At 34.0% G+C, this 16,843-nt stretch overlaps 2 protein-coding genes across 2 annotated transcripts; one reads left to right on the top strand and one right to left on the bottom strand.

The window, feature by feature from the left end:
• Positions 1–5,622: 5,622 nt before the first annotated feature.
• Positions 5,623–7,196, top strand: LOC18009385 (probable BOI-related E3 ubiquitin-protein ligase 2). The gene is made up of 3 exons (XM_006389859.2): positions 5,623–5,831; positions 5,942–6,365; positions 6,452–7,196. Exons 1-3 carry the CDS (start codon positions 5,776–5,778, stop codon positions 7,016–7,018), a joined length of 1,047 nt encoding a protein of 348 aa, XP_006389921.1. The 5' UTR covers positions 5,623–5,775; the 3' UTR covers positions 7,019–7,196.
• Positions 7,197–10,909: 3,713 nt separating this feature from the next.
• On the bottom strand, positions 10,910–15,423 carry LOC18009219 (protein WHAT'S THIS FACTOR 1 homolog). Its single transcript, XM_006389858.2, has 3 exons — positions 13,658–15,423; positions 13,403–13,537; positions 10,910–11,033 (listed from the first exon to the last, which is right to left on the bottom strand). The coding sequence occupies exon 1, from the start codon at positions 15,261–15,263 to the stop codon at positions 14,016–14,018; it is 1,248 nt and encodes a 415-aa protein (XP_006389920.1). The 5' UTR covers positions 15,264–15,423; the 3' UTR covers positions 10,910–11,033; positions 13,403–13,537; positions 13,658–14,015.
• Positions 15,424–16,843: the final 1,420 nt, after the last annotated feature.

The following is a 16,843-nucleotide window of genomic DNA, read 5'->3' as shown; positions in this document are numbered from 1 at the left end:
AATTCTTTTTTATGATTGATTGATACAGAGATTATTGCTTTTCGAATAATTAAAAAAAAAAAATCCTGTAAATTTAATTATTTTTATATTGCAGAGAACTATAACAAAGCCAATCAATAATCTAATCTAATCTAATGTACTGCATCAAAGAATGCCACGTGTCTGTTAAAAAAATAATAATCTCGACATTTCTTCGAGTGTTCTTCCTTGATACGTTTCCAAATGAAACAAATTACAAACTCGATTCGTCTCCTCTTCCTCTTCTCTCAGACGTTTTAGTGGGCTTTGGATTCCTTCAAACGCTCTTCCCATCTATCCTCTCCAAATTTTGGACTTAGTCGGAATCAACAAGGTAAAGGTAATGTTGAAGGGGCATTTTGAGCTCTTAACAACTAACGAAATCTTTGTTAATAACTTGAAATTTTAACAAAATGTGGTAATGCGTTATTAGTTCTCTCATTTTCATTCAATTTTCGTTTAACATGTAGCTTGAATTGAAGGGGAAAGATGTGGGATATGCATTGATATAATTATTGTTAAGAGGTTCTTGATTGTTGTCAGCACTGGTAATAGCTTGTTTTCTTTGTGCATTACATTTCTTAATCTGCCAAAGTTTACATAGTCCTTAGAATTACTTCAGTTCTTTGAAGATCATTTCTTGCAATATATTTATCATGCTTTGTGTTTGATGAGATGTTTATCGAGGACAGACTGATAATTGATTAAATATTTAGGTTCTGCTTTGATTGCATTGATAATTGGTCTACGATTATGAACCTGTGTCCTCTCTATCACAAAGCGTTTCAGGTGATTACATTGTGAACTTGTAAGAAAAATCACATATCTGTTTTTATCTGAACATAGTATTTTTTTTGTTTTTTGATTCTTTGTACACTGTAAAAAGAGAGAGGTTCACTTCTTCACACATAGAAGAAATTGTTGCCCAACTAGCTTAGAGATTTGGTTCACACAAGCTTATGAACTGCGGTATAGTAATTAGAGGAGGAGATAAACTTGTTTATAACCGTATGGAGCTGGGGAAACCAGCGTTCAATTTTATTGATGTTCTGCCCACGTTGTATTTGTTTTCGTTTGATGGATTATTTCTTGAATGCATATAAAACTCCTAGCTCATGAGTATGGTTCGAGATCCTGCTTTGTCTTATTCTGAAATAGTAGCTTATGGTGGCGTGCCAGTTTTCAATAAACGATAGCCCAGTATGCCAAGATCTATGTGGATTCTGTTATTTTAGCTCCTTACATACTAGTGTTTGTTCATTGTAATCGTACTCTATTATATAACACACACTGACAATGTAATCTAGTTCCCCAATCGCCCGTAAGGTATGGCTTGTTGCAGACCCGTTTTCAGCTAAATAAATAAAGAGATGCCTCGTTGAGTTATGTGTTGACGCTCTAGCTTGTGTGGACTTACAGGCTCCTAGAAGGATATCAAGTAGACGCAGTCCTAAGAGGTAAGACTGTTCTACTATCACTTTACTCTCGTATTATTTTTGATGGTCAAGCTAGTTTACTGTGGGAACACATGGTTAAGCTAGTTTTTTTGGAAGAAGGTCCTAGTTAAGTTAAGTGTAGGAACGTTGAGTTTATCCCATTCCTCTTGCTATGCGTTCAGTGAAACCTTCACATTAGGCCTTGTCTTTTGACTACATATCTTGATGCAATTTTGTGTCATGAGGTGTTTGGCCTTGTCTTTTCTATCAGTTGCTTTTATTGAAAGGCATTATAAAACGTACTGTAGTTAAAATAACTTGTGAGATTATGATATATACGCGTAGGCCTTTGAGAGGGAGGAGGAGGAGCAGCAACAGTAGCAAGCTCACCGTCACCTCCCAAGAACCAAGTATCATATCTCCAATCTTTATAAAGAAAGTTTAGAGTGACCAAATGAGAGACCTTGCAAGTATCAATCGTGCTTTCATTAACTGGTTTAGTTCGTACGAATGTGACTGATTGGTCTCGTCAAGGTAGGGACTTGAAGTTGTAGTAGGCTCATGTAGTATTGGGTTTGTGTAAGATTCTTTAAAGAACAAGACATAACCTGGTGTAGTAGGCTCATGTAGTAATGGGTTTGTGTAAGATTCTTTAAAGAACAAGACATAACCTGTTGTCTAATCTATACTTTTGATTCAAACTGATTAACCAATTCTTGATTTGGTGAAAGTGAATCAGTGATTCTGACAACAACAATAACCACCACCTTTGTCTTTGTCTTTTTGGTTGGAGTTAATGTGGTTCATGATCTGATGGTAACAAGTCAGTACGTTTAAATTTCATTTCCATGAATAGCTCTCCTCGTATTCATATATACATTTTAATATATAAATATATATACATTTATTACGTATTTTGTCTGGATGAATTAAAAGTGGTGGTGGGGATATAATGCATTTTTAGCAGAAGATGAGATTGAAAGCAGTAGTGGGAATCATGCAATCTACACATTGGTTCCTTTATTTGATTTTTATTTTTATTTTTATTTTTGATGTTATTTTATTTGAACTAAAAAAATAAAAAAAAATAATAATAAAGGGACCACACACTGTCCATAAGCACAACCACACATGACTCCAAGTTAAAGTCTTTTGCAGAACCTCTTCTCTTGTCTCCTAATGGGGCAACGATTTTTAGAATAGAAAATGAATGAAATTCTGAAATCTTGTTATAATGAAAGTTAAGTTTCGATGATACGGCTAAGTAAGGTATTTTTTTGAGGAGCAAGAAAGAGTGATGGCCCAACACACACACACATCTTCTTTAATTAAATCGGGACCTCTCAAACCTAACTCTTATTTTATCATATGCATCTATCTTCTTGAGATAGTTACCAATAAACACCACACGTAATAATTGTCAACTACTATTACAAATCCTATTACTGAGAGTCCATTTAATCTCTAACCACTGTGTAATTGGATGTGTACTTCGTCTAATATAAGACGATGTTACTTTCATACATTGTGTATATTGAAAATTGGATTACAACAGTTGTCACCAGAGTTCATAAGTCATAATGGATCTATGGTCCGTAATTGTAAGGTCTCGAAAGAAGACTTCATCAACACTTAACCGAAACAAGAAATTCTGTAAGAGGGTTTAGATCACGATTCTTATCCTCGTTAATCATGATAGTGAATCCCAATCCATATGCTATCTATCTTCTGATTAAGAGTTTAGATCCAAGTATGTATTGGTGCATTATTAATACATGTAAATGTCTAAGGATTAATATGAATATATGATGTAATATATTAGGTCACGAGCTTCTCATGTATGGACCATAGTACATGTGATATGTATGCACTAACAAGCCCCAACAATTAATTCAAACACATGCCCTTAATGGGGAGCTTTACACATCCAGTGAAGCCCCATATGAATTGTTGTAAGATCTAGGTGTGTGATATGATGTTGGAACGAAAGTATAATTAAAGTCACAAGTTTCAAAAACTTTGATAGACGAATAACTGTGTATATGAACCGGGAGATATAAGAATATGGTATACATTACACAAATGGCACGAATTCTTTCTTTACAACAAATTGAATCATTGTGGTGCCTTTAAGGAAAGATGAAGTTTCCAGGTAAGGCACCCTTTAAGATTCTTACAATGGTTGTGGGTTTTATTGTTTTCTTTTTGAAATGTTGATATCACATGAATAACACCAACACCAACTTTAAGTTGAATCAAATAAGAAGAAGAAAAAAAAAACCAAAAAAAAAGGTGAGAAACTAAAGTCATTTAAAGTGAAAATAAAGGATGCCATATATACAACAAAGTCAAGGTGCAATGTCACTTGTTTTTCAATCAACAAGGAATAAACCCGCAATTCAAAATTTCTAGTTTTTTCTTAGCATTGTAAATATTACATTTGATTAGTTGCATCAGACAGTCGCCCATTAATTAATGTCTCATTATATTGTTGGTCGTCTCATAATACATGAAAAATTCGAACGAAGACCAATATTGATAATATTTGAGAGAACCAAACATGTCTTTAAGTTGTGCACCTTGGCCACTCTTTTACTTTACAAAATCCACTTTTAAGAAATTGGCCTTTGTAAAACAAATTAAGATGGTGGAAATTTGAAAGCTTATAAAAGACAAAGGCATAATATTTTTACTTTTAAGGTGTGGGAAATATAACAAAGCACACAAAAAATGTAAAGAAGACTTGTAGAAAAAAGAAAGTAAAAGGGACATAAATTAATTCTTGTGTGTGTTACTTTCTATCTGATTCTCATCTTCATAAGAAAATGTCTCATCTCTCTCTTTCTGCGCCTATTGGGTTCTCTGGGTTTATACATATACTTCAATTTTTAGTTTATTAATTAATACTTGAACCAAATAAATATTTGATTTAAATTCAAGGATAATTAAACCAGTTGAAATTAAACTAGAGTTCTTCATTATCAAAATCGCATGAATAAAATACTCTATCTTTAATTTACATATTATCACACTGTTATTTACTTAAAGAAAATTGAATATAATAACAAGCTATTATTTCCTGATCTAAATAAATATAGGTATTAACTAATAAACAAAAAATAGTCGTGGTTTTATTATTAAATAAAATATCATATATTTACTGAAATAAAATGGCCTCTGTTAATAAATTATCCTTGTTGTTGATGTTAGATAAAATAGAAAAAAAAAAGGGTCAAAGAAAGGGTCAAACAGAAGTAGCCAGAATATTTCACCACGTGGCATCACATGGCGCCAAACTCGTACAAAAACGGAAAAAGTAGGATTTTACCCATTTTAACGGACCGTACAAAAGACAAATTGTGGGTACGAATAAAAATGTTTGCCACGCTGGAATGCTTACATGGCAACACGCATGACTCCTTCGACCTTTTTACACGTGTCGTATATTAATTGCATGATTTATCCAAGAAAAGTAAATTCCCTCTTTTTACGGTGGTAAATGTCCTAAACTTCCCCTATAATGGCGCTAAATTCACGCCCAACTGATCTACTCTATTTACTCGGCACGGTGATGAAGTTGAAAAAAAAAAAACAAAACCGATTCCGAGCGTTACTCCTAATAATACTATGATCAAAAAACATAACCGAATCCGATTTAAAATAAGCTTTCGCCAATTCCCCTCCAAGTTACCACTTAAAATATTATGTTCTAACCGACAAATTGTATTTCAGAATTATCACAATAACCGATAGACAAAAATCTGTTGGATATAAATCTTATTAAATTTAAATTAGAACAACAATAAACAAGATTAAATTCAATCAGAGCATTAGGTTACTAAATGACCAAAAATTGCGCCTAAAAATTAACTATTGAATTTCTGAAAACGTGTTAAAACGTGAAGTTTATGGAAAAACATTTACCAAAAAGATGTATAACAAAATCAACATATATTTTCAAACCCAAAGAAAATGGTAGGTTAATTAAATTCAGTATGTTATATAGATTTAGAATTGTTTACCTTTGAACAAAAATGATCATTTTCTAAAATTTGGGTTTTTCTCTCTCTCCCTCTCTCTCCTTCTTCTTTTTTTCATCTTTCTCTATATGTCGATGTGTATAAATAGGAAACAACCATTTGGTTGAGGTTCGTTTCGATTTGGTCTTTGAAAAGAAAAGAATAAAAGAAAACCAAGGCTCTCTTCACGCACATCAAAGCATCAAAAACCAAAAACCGAAACGCATGCATTTCTAATTTTTCTATCTCTTTTAAACTTCCTCCTTCTCCTCCTTCTCTCTCTATAAACCTTCCTGCCTCTCATGGCCGTCGATGCTCACCATCTGCTTCTCTCTCCTCCTCAACTCTTCTCCAACAGGTTTATAACGCTCTGTTGATTTTTGGGATCCGATTCTTTGGAGTACTTGCCTTCGTGGTGTTTATTGATGATTCTCAACTGAATCTTTTTTTATTTTACTGTTTCTGCAGAGATTTAACGATGAGTTACAACGCCTCCATGGAACCAACTAATGGCGGTTTCTGCACGAACAATAATCAAAACGGATACAGCGGCGTTTCACCTTTCTCGGTGACACACGATTCGCCTCCTCTTCTTCATATGTACGGCGGCTCCACCACCGCTGATACTATTCCCACAACAGCTGATTCATTCACTTACTACGCAGATGGTGCCAATGTCGACTGTGATTTTTTCCCTTCACCGACGAGAAAACGCTCCAGAGATTCCCGATCGAATTACTATCATCATCTTGTTCATCAGAACCAACACAGATCATCATCATCATCATGCGTTACTGCTACTACTCCTTTTTCGTTTCTCGGTCAAGACGTCGATATCTCCTCTCACATCAATCAACAACAGCACGAAATCGATCGATTCGTCTCCCTTCATGTAAGTCTCTCTTAAGAAACCGCTTCATTATTTTAAGCAATGTGCGACGATCAATGGCTGCTCTATTGATTTCTTTTTCTGATCAGATGGAGAGAGTGAAATTCGAGATTCAGGAAAAGAGGAAGAGGCAAGCGAGGGCGATAATGGAAGCTATAGAGCACGGGCTGGTGAAAAGGCTCCGAGTCAAAGAAGAAGAAAGAGAGAGGATCGGCAAGATAAACCACGCGCTTGAGGAGCGCGTGAGGTCACTCTCCGTCGAGAATCAAATCTGGCGGGATCTCGCTCAGACCAACGAAGCCACCGCCAACAACCTCCGCAACAACCTCGAGCAGGTCCTGGCGCAGGTTAATGACATGCGTAGCGTACCCGGCGCGGGATTAGCTAACGTGAACCCCGACGACGACGACGATGCGCAGTCGTGGTGCGGAAGCAGCTCGGGTGAAGAAACGGTTAGGCGCACGCTAGGTCATGAGGCGCATGATAAGGCAGCGAAAGGTAGGATGTGCAGAAACTGTGGGGAGGAGGAATCGTGTGTGTTGCTCTTACCATGCAGACACTTGTGCTTATGTGGAGTCTGTGGGTCCAGTGTGCACACGTGTCCCCTTTGTAGATCTCCCAAAAACGCTAGCGTTCATGTCAACATGTCACCTTGACCCCGTCTATGGAAAATTATGGAATTTTTTTATTTTTATTTTTTTTCTCTTTAAAAAGTTGTAAGAATCAGCTGGATATTCTTTAGCTAAGAAATCAAGATCATTAGAGGAAAACCTTTACTACAAAGGAAGAAAAAATCCCGCTGTTTTTTAGATATTTCATATGCATTCCGTTTATCTTACCATAAATACCGTTTAATTATATAGATATTTTGATAAGTGAATCCAAGAGAATTCTGTTACTAAACTAAGAAAATATATAAAAAGAGGGATTCAAATACTGAAACAGAAAAGATTATCTTACTATCTGTATTTGTTTTATACTACTTGTTTAATTAAGACGCATATGTGATGATGATTATTATTTGGAAGGATCACGAAAACAATAATCCCAAAACTAGAGGAAAAAATAATAATAAAGTAACAAATACGATAATTGGTGCTGAAATGGGACCCCAGAACAGTACACTGGTAGGGCTTGTAAGACACGCGCCGGCAAAGACGCGTGAGAGAGGGAAGAGGAGGAAAGAGACAGTGAAGAGGTAAAAAGCTGACACGTCGGACGCGCGCAAATGTCGCTGTTGTTCGTCCTGCGTACTCCTCCTGACACTTTCTCTCTCTTCTTCCTTTCAAAAAACAAATTATTTTCTCGTTTTGTTTTTTTCCCTCGATTCTCCCCATTTGTTATCTAGCAAATTTTTTACATAATTAAAGAACTTTGAAGCAAAATTAATTTTATATATATATATATTATATATATATATATTTTATATATATGATTCTATTTATAGCAATATAAAAAAATCATAATCCTTAGGTCCGAACTACTCAAATCTAACTAAAGAAAATTTGAGTAGAATAAAGAAAATCTTAAGAATATAATCAAATGCGAACAAAGAAAATCTATATAAATGTTATACTTAAAAAAAAAACAAAATATAATAAACAAAAAAAAACAACTAATACATGATTTTTGGCTCGATTTTTGTACCTGATTTAAGTAAAACATGATTTTTTGGCTCGAAACTAAGCATCAAATTAAACTAGTAAAACCATCGCTATACGAATACATTTCACAACAACTAATAGTCTAATACAACTAGAAGATATGTTTAGTATAGTTCAATCCAGTGGGTATGACAAGACTAGTTAATTTTAATCAAATTGTATAACTGTGATTTCAAAGTTGATTTAACAGATGTTTTTTTATAACACTGTTTTAACAGATGTTTATACATGATTAATCTGCTGAATATTATTGAAAACTATGGCATTTTATTGAAAATATGATATAGAGATATAAAAATAAAAAGAAACAATGGAACACACGAGAAAGCGATGCGAATAGATCATGCCAACATTAAAGAGGATATACTCGTCGCACGAATAAAAAGTCCTAAAGCCAATTTATCATCTTCTCTTTTCCTCATGTTTAGTTATATTTTTGTGCCTAGAGAAAATCAAAGCCTAAAATATTGGTTTATTATGTTAATCATACGATTCTAAGTGGAATTTCAGATTTGTATATTATTAGATTTAGATGCAGACATCTTTGTGCCTTCACAGGCGGATCAACCAATGGAGGTTCAAAATTCTAAATCATGACATTTTGAAACGTTCAATATCATCTACTTGTTTTAATTAACCAGTCTTTCAAAAACACGTTAAGTTAGACACAAAACTAATAAGCTATTTTTCCAAGATCGAAAGTAAATAAAATATTTAAACCTACTTGGTTAAATCATCCACTATCAATATTGTAACATTACTTACTCATACACATTAACATATGATCTAGTGTTTGTATTGTTGCATGCTTTGAAATAGAAATCTAGTCAAATATGGAGGAACGGTATCTTTTTTTTCTTAACCTATCGAGGAACGATTTCTATATAAGGGGAGAAGACAAAACACATTTTTACAGGGATATAAAAAATGAATGTACTATAATTTCTTTATTTTATGACTAGGAATTTCCCAACCTTTGCCCCATAATTTTTTTTATCCAAAATATACTAATAATACATATTAATTATATTCTAAGCTCGCGCGCTTGTACAAGATAAATTTTTTTTTTTGAAATTATATATTATTTTGACAACTCTTGGAAATTATATTATAATATATAAAATGTTTCTAGATACATAAAAATTTATGTCCAATACAGACTTGAACTCGAAAATACAGATTCAACTTCCTCCAGAAATAGTTTTTAATTACCAAGTGAGATATATATTGCACTAACTGGTTAGAACAATCACGGTGCAATCCTCTTCTAACTTTATCCAACTTTTGAGATTTTTAAAAAAATTGTAATTTTGAGTTTTAAAAAAAAAATTGTAATTTTGAAACTGGAGTAAGAGTATGTGATGGGAAACCAAACGTCACGTACACACTAAGCAACAATTCAAGCAAAAACAAAGCTACAACCAAAAAAAATAAAAGAGAGAGTGACGCTTGACCGATTGATGTTTATTTTGATTACTTTATTATTTGGAAACTTTTGAAGAATCTAAGGACCATTTCCCTACGGTTATGCTTTTATTTAATAATTAATATATAAGCGAAACAAACGAAGCAAAAGTGGAAGACTTGGTGTAAAGTAATAGGATATGCAAATGTTGTGGTGTTAGGGTTTGTGTCATGCAACTTGTCCACTTCAATTTTAGATATTATTTTTTATTTATTTACACCCATTTTTTTGTCCAATATTTCAGCTTTGGTGGGGTTTTTCTCTCTCTTTTTAAAGATTTTTTTTTATTTTAATTACTACAATTTCAATAGTACTTTTTGGAGCAGTGAAAATTGTTAATTAAAAATACTATTTGATTTTATATATATTCAAGCTCTCATCCCATTTTTTTAAGAAAGCTATTCAGCTCAAATGGCAATCCAACTTTTATGCATTTATACAATAAAAGTCAGATTAGGGGTTGAAAAAGACCTAAAATGCTGATTCAGGTTAATGGAATATATGTAATTAAACCGTGGAAACATATATCATGTCAGTTCAGTAATGCAAACCTATAACCACTAAACTAAACGTTTAATTAACACACATATATTATTATATTGTACATAGTGGAATATATATATATATATATACAGCTATACACGATATAATATAAAAGATTATAAGATTACATCAAAATTAAATGTCATTGGGAATAATTAAAAGTGGAGATATAGATGTGAAGAGGGGTCATGATGGGGAACACCAAAACTTTATAGATTACCTTGCGAAAGGGGGCACTCATGAAATGGTCCAACCTCACTACCCTATTGATTTTGGTAGCTTTTGCCTTTTTTGTTCTTTGTCCTAAGAAAAATATTAAATTAATAAATTAATGAGCAATTGTATCTTATTGTTGGGAAACGGGTCCCACTTATCATTTTTCACCCCTAATTCCATCAATTTGATTTGACTACAAACTATGAATAAACGAGCCCAAATGGGAACAAAAACATTGTCACCTCTTTGAACCTTTTAACACTCTTGTCAATAATGTGAATTGGAATCACAATCCCACAATAGGATAGGAACATCAAAATTCGAAATAAGAGGATTTACCCACAAACAAATTCTTTTAAGCAATGACTTTTTCAGTGCTTGAATTTCCCATTTCGAAGTCTAAATTAGCAGAAACCAATTTTTGTGATCGACTGATTGATCAGTAAATTATTCAACCCTTGATTCAAAAATTTACTTTTTTTTCAAACGAATATATTAGCAGCTAACATATGGATTGTAATCGTTTCCACATATCATTATAAAGCATTTCTTTAAGAATATAATACTTGATTCATCAAATTCAAAATCTGAAAAGAGAGAGTATTTGGCAAAGACAAACACAAATGGATAAATTTAAAATGATACACAAAAAGCACTAAGAGCATTTAGGTTTTCCTTTAACGTGCGAATATCAATGACCTACCGATTTACCAATGCCAAAGAAAAATGGCATCTCTCTTTCTTTTTTCTCTCTTTACATTGAGTGGAGTTGGTGTGAAGTTACTGCAGACGAAGCCATAAGACATTTGTTTATTTCTCATCATTAGTACCATCCATTTTCAAAAGATTAATAATATAAAGAGAACTATAAAAAAAATATATATATATAGTTAACAATCAGTCTTACTCTTATCTCACTGAAACACAACACTGCAAAGTTCATGTGAATTAGATTTAGACCTCAAAGAGTTTCCCTTTTTATATTCTTCTTTATTTTTTCCATTCTCACAGCAAATATTAATGATTATGATCACCACAGACCTGCGCATATGTTCCTCTAATTATAATTTATGTCAGATTCTATAATTTTATTATGTATCATAACATAACTTGGAACTTGATTTTGATGATGCAAGAAGAGAGATAAAAGAGTGGTAATTTGGTTATAGACCCATCTGAATACCTATAGAATATGTCAAAATCATTGCACTCTCTCTCCCTCTCTCTGATATCCCCACAACTATTTACTGTTCATATATACTCCTTTTTCTCTCTTGAACAGAGAAAAGTGTTTGTAATAGTTCCTTCTTGTCTATATTAGGCACCCATACATATCCCAAAGTTAAAAAAAGAAATTAAATTTTAAAAGAAGGGAAAGAAAGCCAACTACCAAATCATTTATGTAGTTTGGTTGGGGTTAGTGGGCAGATATCATATCCAAGATGGAATAGGTTTATATAAAGTTTACGTGTTTAATGTTATTTTATACATGAAAGTTCTATTCTTTTTTCTTGTGGATACTTATTAGGGGAATCAGATTGGACTATGTCAATGGAATAAAAAGATATTTTATTGGGAAAAAGGTAACTAAAGTGCTGATGTGGGTATCAAGAAACAATAAATATATATATATGGGTATCAAAAGAAAAGAGAAAATGGAGAAATCAAAAGTTTTGTACAATGTCTATGATTTTCTTTTTGAAAATAGCAATGTCTAACAGTAAAAAAAAAAGACAAAACATGCATGAAGAGCTTGAGGCTGAAGACGGCATCTTTATTCTTTTAATCAACACCAAGCAATGACCACAAAGCAATATTATTATAGCATAATCATGGTAATAGCTAGTATAACTAGACCAATATAAAAAGATGCATTAACGTAAGGTGTAATAACTATACAGAGGAGGAAGTGCAAATACTTGTGGAAAATGTACTTGATTATTTATTGATCACTGAATTAGATTGGGGTTGTGGAAATGCTGAAAACGATTTTTCAAAAGGAAAAGGAGAGAGAGAGGGGTTTCAGATTGGACCAAACAACGAAGGAAAATAATATTGGGTGATTGCATGATGTGTTCTTCTGTCCAAAACAGTACACATAATTCACAGAAAAATGGTTGGGACTGTAGGACCACTGTGCAATAATGGACCATAGAATTTTGTCCCCAAGAAATCAAAACCTCCATACATGAAAATGATGCCTCTAAAGTTTGATCTTTTATGTGTCAAGTTGTTTATTATGCATCATCATCCCAAAACGTATCTAATTGGGGCTCCCCTTAGTTTAAAGAAAGCCCACGTCTTTGTCTGTATACAGACAAAGTTTTCCCAAATCAGTCAATAGAAACTGCGTTTTTAAGTATTTCGAAGAAGAAAATTCAAATATCTTAGTGTGGTTTAAAAGTCTTTGTCACTAGTTTTCATAGTTTATCTGTAATCGAATGCAACATCAGCGTATCGATTCCAATTCGTGGTTGATACGTAGAGATGTTATAGGATGATTCTTACGTTTGGTCTGTGATTTGGCTTTATCATGGAAACCGTAGAAAAGGAAAAGAGAACAAACAAAAAAAATCAAAGACGGGTGTTTAATTGATCTTGATGCTTCAATCAACCTCAAGATCTTGGCTTTATGCTTTGAATTGTGTACCCTTCATTTGGATGAGATGCCAAATGACAAGGACAGGAATCCATTTACTTGTTAAAGTTTCAAGAAAGAGAGAAAATAAAAAAAAGAAGAATCTGACTTTGGATTTTCTTTTGTGCCAATACGTGTTTTTTTTTTAATATGGATTTCAAAGTGATAGGTTTCAACTATATATAGGTTAGTTAACATGTTCAAACAAGACACGGAACCTTACTAAGAACAAAAACAGACAACTAACTACGCAGTTTATCACGAGAAACCAAGTGTTTATCAAGTCTTTATCCGTAAGAAAAAATTGATGTATCAGCAGCCTATTACCATCCAACACCATGAAAAAGAGAGTTTTGTTGTTTATCTTCAAGAAATTAAAAAAAAAAGCTTTCAATGTCAAAACAAAAACAGGGCCAGCAGAAAAGAACGAGACAGGACTTGGTTCATATAATGCACTGTGGATTTTACCATAAAACTGTTAAAAAAGAAAAGGCCTAATAATGAAAACACTGACCTTTTTGTTTTTGAACATGAATGCGACTCAGGTCTAAAATGGGAGGAATTGTGGAGTGCGACTTAGTTGTCCTTCCCTTTGGCTCTTTTCCCATGATGCCTTCACAAGCCACATGAGTTCTGGACCCCCTTTTTCCTGCATTCAAATAAATGTTCCGTCGTGTGTAAACACCAAGAAGATTCCGTTATCGTTTTCTCCATAAAAACAATCAAGAGAGTCGTGTACACAGAGAAAAAAACAAGTGTATTATAATACCAGCTGCATCCACATGGACGAGAGAGTTCATATCCCATTCACAGTACATAGTCAATCTGCCTGTCACGTCTCCCTTGGTACCATATTAGGTGCTGTGACACGTTCTGGCTTTCGTCAAGTTAGCATCCTCAATCAACACGGATAGTATTTACGGTTCTATTGGTTGGCGAAAAGTTAATATCTTAACAAGTAGTACTCTTTTTTTCTTCATATGAGAAGACAATGGACTGTAAGAAGAAATGGTAGAGCGAAATGCTTCTAAAGTTCAGAGCCCTTATAAACTGAACCTTGCTAGCTGGAACAGAATTAATGGGTAAAAATGCCTTGGGGGGGTACACATCCCTGGTTTGATGTAAGATTAGGAGATAACACTTGAACACTGCGTTTCATTACCTAGACTGACTTCTCTCCGACCACAGAGTGCAACAAATCTATCATGGAACAATAGTAACGGGCATTTCTCGATCAAATTAGACCCAGCATAAGCTTCTTTGAGAAAGACTGTACCCCTTGCTCCTTTGTTAGTAATGTAGAAGATCCCTTGATGCTTTATCAAGCAAAGTATTAGTCTTGATGGAAGCAGATACTCGGAGTGAAACGAGTCCAATTGAGCGCACGTCACTCTCTTCTCCATTGTTAAACTGAGCAGTTCATGAAGCACAGCTACAACTCGTTTCCTAGCTTTAGGATCTGCAGCATCAAATCTTCTCGCGTTAAGGTACGGAGATGGAAATTCCATTTTCTGCCACTTCTCAAATTCCTCTAGATAACTTGCGTTCGGCCTAAAACCAGGAGGAAAAGAGATCTTAAACGCGTTTCGTCCCAAGAAATTACCATCCTTTGTGATCCTAACCCTCTTTCTGTTCTCAGTTGGCTCAAGGACTCCTTCACGGGATAATCTGTCTTCGCGTGCAGTGATCGCCAGTGAGGAATCCCAGTTCTCTAAAACAAGATGAACTTTTCCATTCATAACTTTCAAAGAGAAAAATTCTGGGTACTTTGGGATCAATGTACTCTTAAAATCTTGAGGCAAACCCATCGCAGATTGAATAAACTCAACCTTCTCTAAAGGCACTCGACAATCAACCGACATCATCAATAACTTCCTGAGATTCTTAACCAGAATAGGTTCCATTGACTCTGTGGCTTCACCTTCCTCAGCTGCGATCGCTTTAGCTTTCTCAGTCAGCATAACAAAAGGAGGTTCTCTGTTTCCACCTCCAACATAAAATATCGAAGGGTACTTGTCGATGGCAGCCATTAAATTCCACTTGTGAACAAAACCAACATGCTTCTCGAGATCCCTTAGAAGAATGCTTCCATGTTTCTGCGCTTGAATAATGGATTTGAGTTCAAGTATCAGAGTTGGCTTCTTCTTCAACTCTATAGCTTTATCGAGCTCATGAACTCTGTGGTATACTTTCTTCTTGGGTCTCCATCCTCCACCAGACTTGTGTCTCACCTGAACAAACTCCCATTGCGATCTACTAGATGATTTTCCACGCAACAACTCCAGATTCTCAATTTCTCTAAACGTATTCTTCTCTAGAATTTGGACCAGACCGAAAGAGATCGAACGTCTTCTGTATAATAACGGTTTAGACATTCTATCAAACACCTTCTGTGCACAATCCTTACAAAGTACAATGAATCACAAAATCTTCTACTTCTAAATTCTCTCAGAAAGATTAGACGACAGAACATAACGATAAGAAATCAAAAAGAAACCTCTCTGAGGAAGGGCGAATTTTCCCAGTAATTTCCTAGAGAAGATTCATACTCGCAGGACTGTGAGGATTGAAACTTTCGCGGTCATTCTATTAACAGGTTTACAGAAACAAACCTCTACTGTGGGCTTCTAAATATTCGTAGTCAGGCCCAATGGGCCAATAAATATATTTAATCGAGCAGTCCTTTTTACAAGAGGTCTAAAATGTGTAGCAGTTTGTGTAGGTTGAATATGGATGGTTTATACAATTTCTTTTAATAATCAAACTAAACTTATTTAGGAGATTAAAATAACAGTAATCTTATTCTTACATTTATTAATTTCTCGGATTCTCCTGACGAGTTAAGGCACCTATTTTATTCTATTAAGAATGAAAGTTTTGGGAACTATGTTGGAAAAAAAGCCGTTTACTTTTTTGTGCAACTGAAAAAAAAAATCTCTTACCTACAACATAAATTGATAATATTAAATACTACGCTAGTGATAATAAATATTACACTACTGATGTAATCTCATTGCTTTTTACTTCTCTTAGATGACTGATGACTATTAGAGGAAAGATCAAAACAATCACATCAAAAAATCAGAGTCGAGAAGGAGATCAGGCTTGAGTTTGCAGGAATCAATTTTGTTACAATTGTTGGTCAAAAAGAATTGTGTGTGTATCCGGATTCTGATGGATAAACGACCCATTTATCAAATCCGTCCTTTTTAACTCCATTACGATACATATCATAAAAAGTTTAAGTCCTTACAGTTAAACTTTTTTTTTCCTGGGGCAATTCAAAGTTTTTTAAGTTTATTGAACAAATGTGATTTGTTGAGGACATTCATCCAAATTTAGAGAAACAGCTCATTTTGAATAAATCAAAATTAGGTAGTTTTATTATTGTTAAATTGACCACGTATCTTTTCGATAACACGTATACTTATGAAATGAAATTTACTACCTTTTTCTTTTGTCTCAAATCAAATAATACTTAATATACTCCCCTAATTTTAATTAATTTTAATGGTGTGTGTTCCACCAATCAAGTATCGGCTTTGTGTGTGCTACTCTCTCTCTCTCTCTCTCTCTCTCTCTCTCTCTCTCTCTCTCTCTCTCTCTCTCTCTCTCTCTCTCTTGGAAATTCTGTTTCAGATATTTGAACCCATTATAAGTACATTTAACATGCAATCACGTTTCCAATGCTTTAAATCCGCAGAGCACTTGGCAATTTGAAATATAACAGACGGATGCTAGTTTTAAATTTTATCCTGATGGAATATAGTATATTTCCTAAGAATAGATTGAGTACTAACATGCAACCTCTTATTATTTAGAAGAGAGGAAGCTTATCCCAGTTTCTGCAATTCCTATCCGTCTTTCTCCTCAATCATGAAAATCTGCTGCCCTTTTATCAATCTGGAGGTTTGTGCTGTTGCTGCAGAAATTGCTAAAAAATTTTTTGTATTAA

Source organism: Eutrema salsugineum, unplaced genomic scaffold, assembly GCF_000478725.1.
Source record: "Eutrema salsugineum unplaced genomic scaffold, Eutsalg1_0 scaffold_9, whole genome shotgun sequence".
In the NCBI taxonomy this organism is placed as follows: domain Eukaryota; kingdom Viridiplantae; phylum Streptophyta; class Magnoliopsida; order Brassicales; family Brassicaceae; genus Eutrema; species Eutrema salsugineum.
This window is presented reverse-complemented; position numbering and strand designations above follow the sequence as displayed.

What these genes read in the sequence shown, in the direction of transcription:
- LOC18009385 (XM_006389859.2), top strand. Translation starts at nt 5,776, where the DNA reads ATGGCCGTCGATGCTCACCATCTGCTTCTCTCTCCTCCTCAACTCTTC. An exon ending in CCTCAACTCTTCTCCAACAG is followed by an intron (nt 5,832 to 5,941) that starts GTTTATAACGCT and finishes CTGTTTCTGCAG; the next exon opens with AGATTTAACGATGAGTTACA. An exon ending in ATCGATTCGTCTCCCTTCAT is followed by an intron (nt 6,366 to 6,451) that starts GTAAGTCTCTCT and finishes TTTTCTGATCAG; the next exon opens with ATGGAGAGAGTGAAATTCGA.
- LOC18009219 (XM_006389858.2), bottom strand. Translation starts at nt 15,263, where the DNA reads ATGTCTAAACCGTTATTATACAGAAGACGTTCGATCTCTTTCGGTCTG.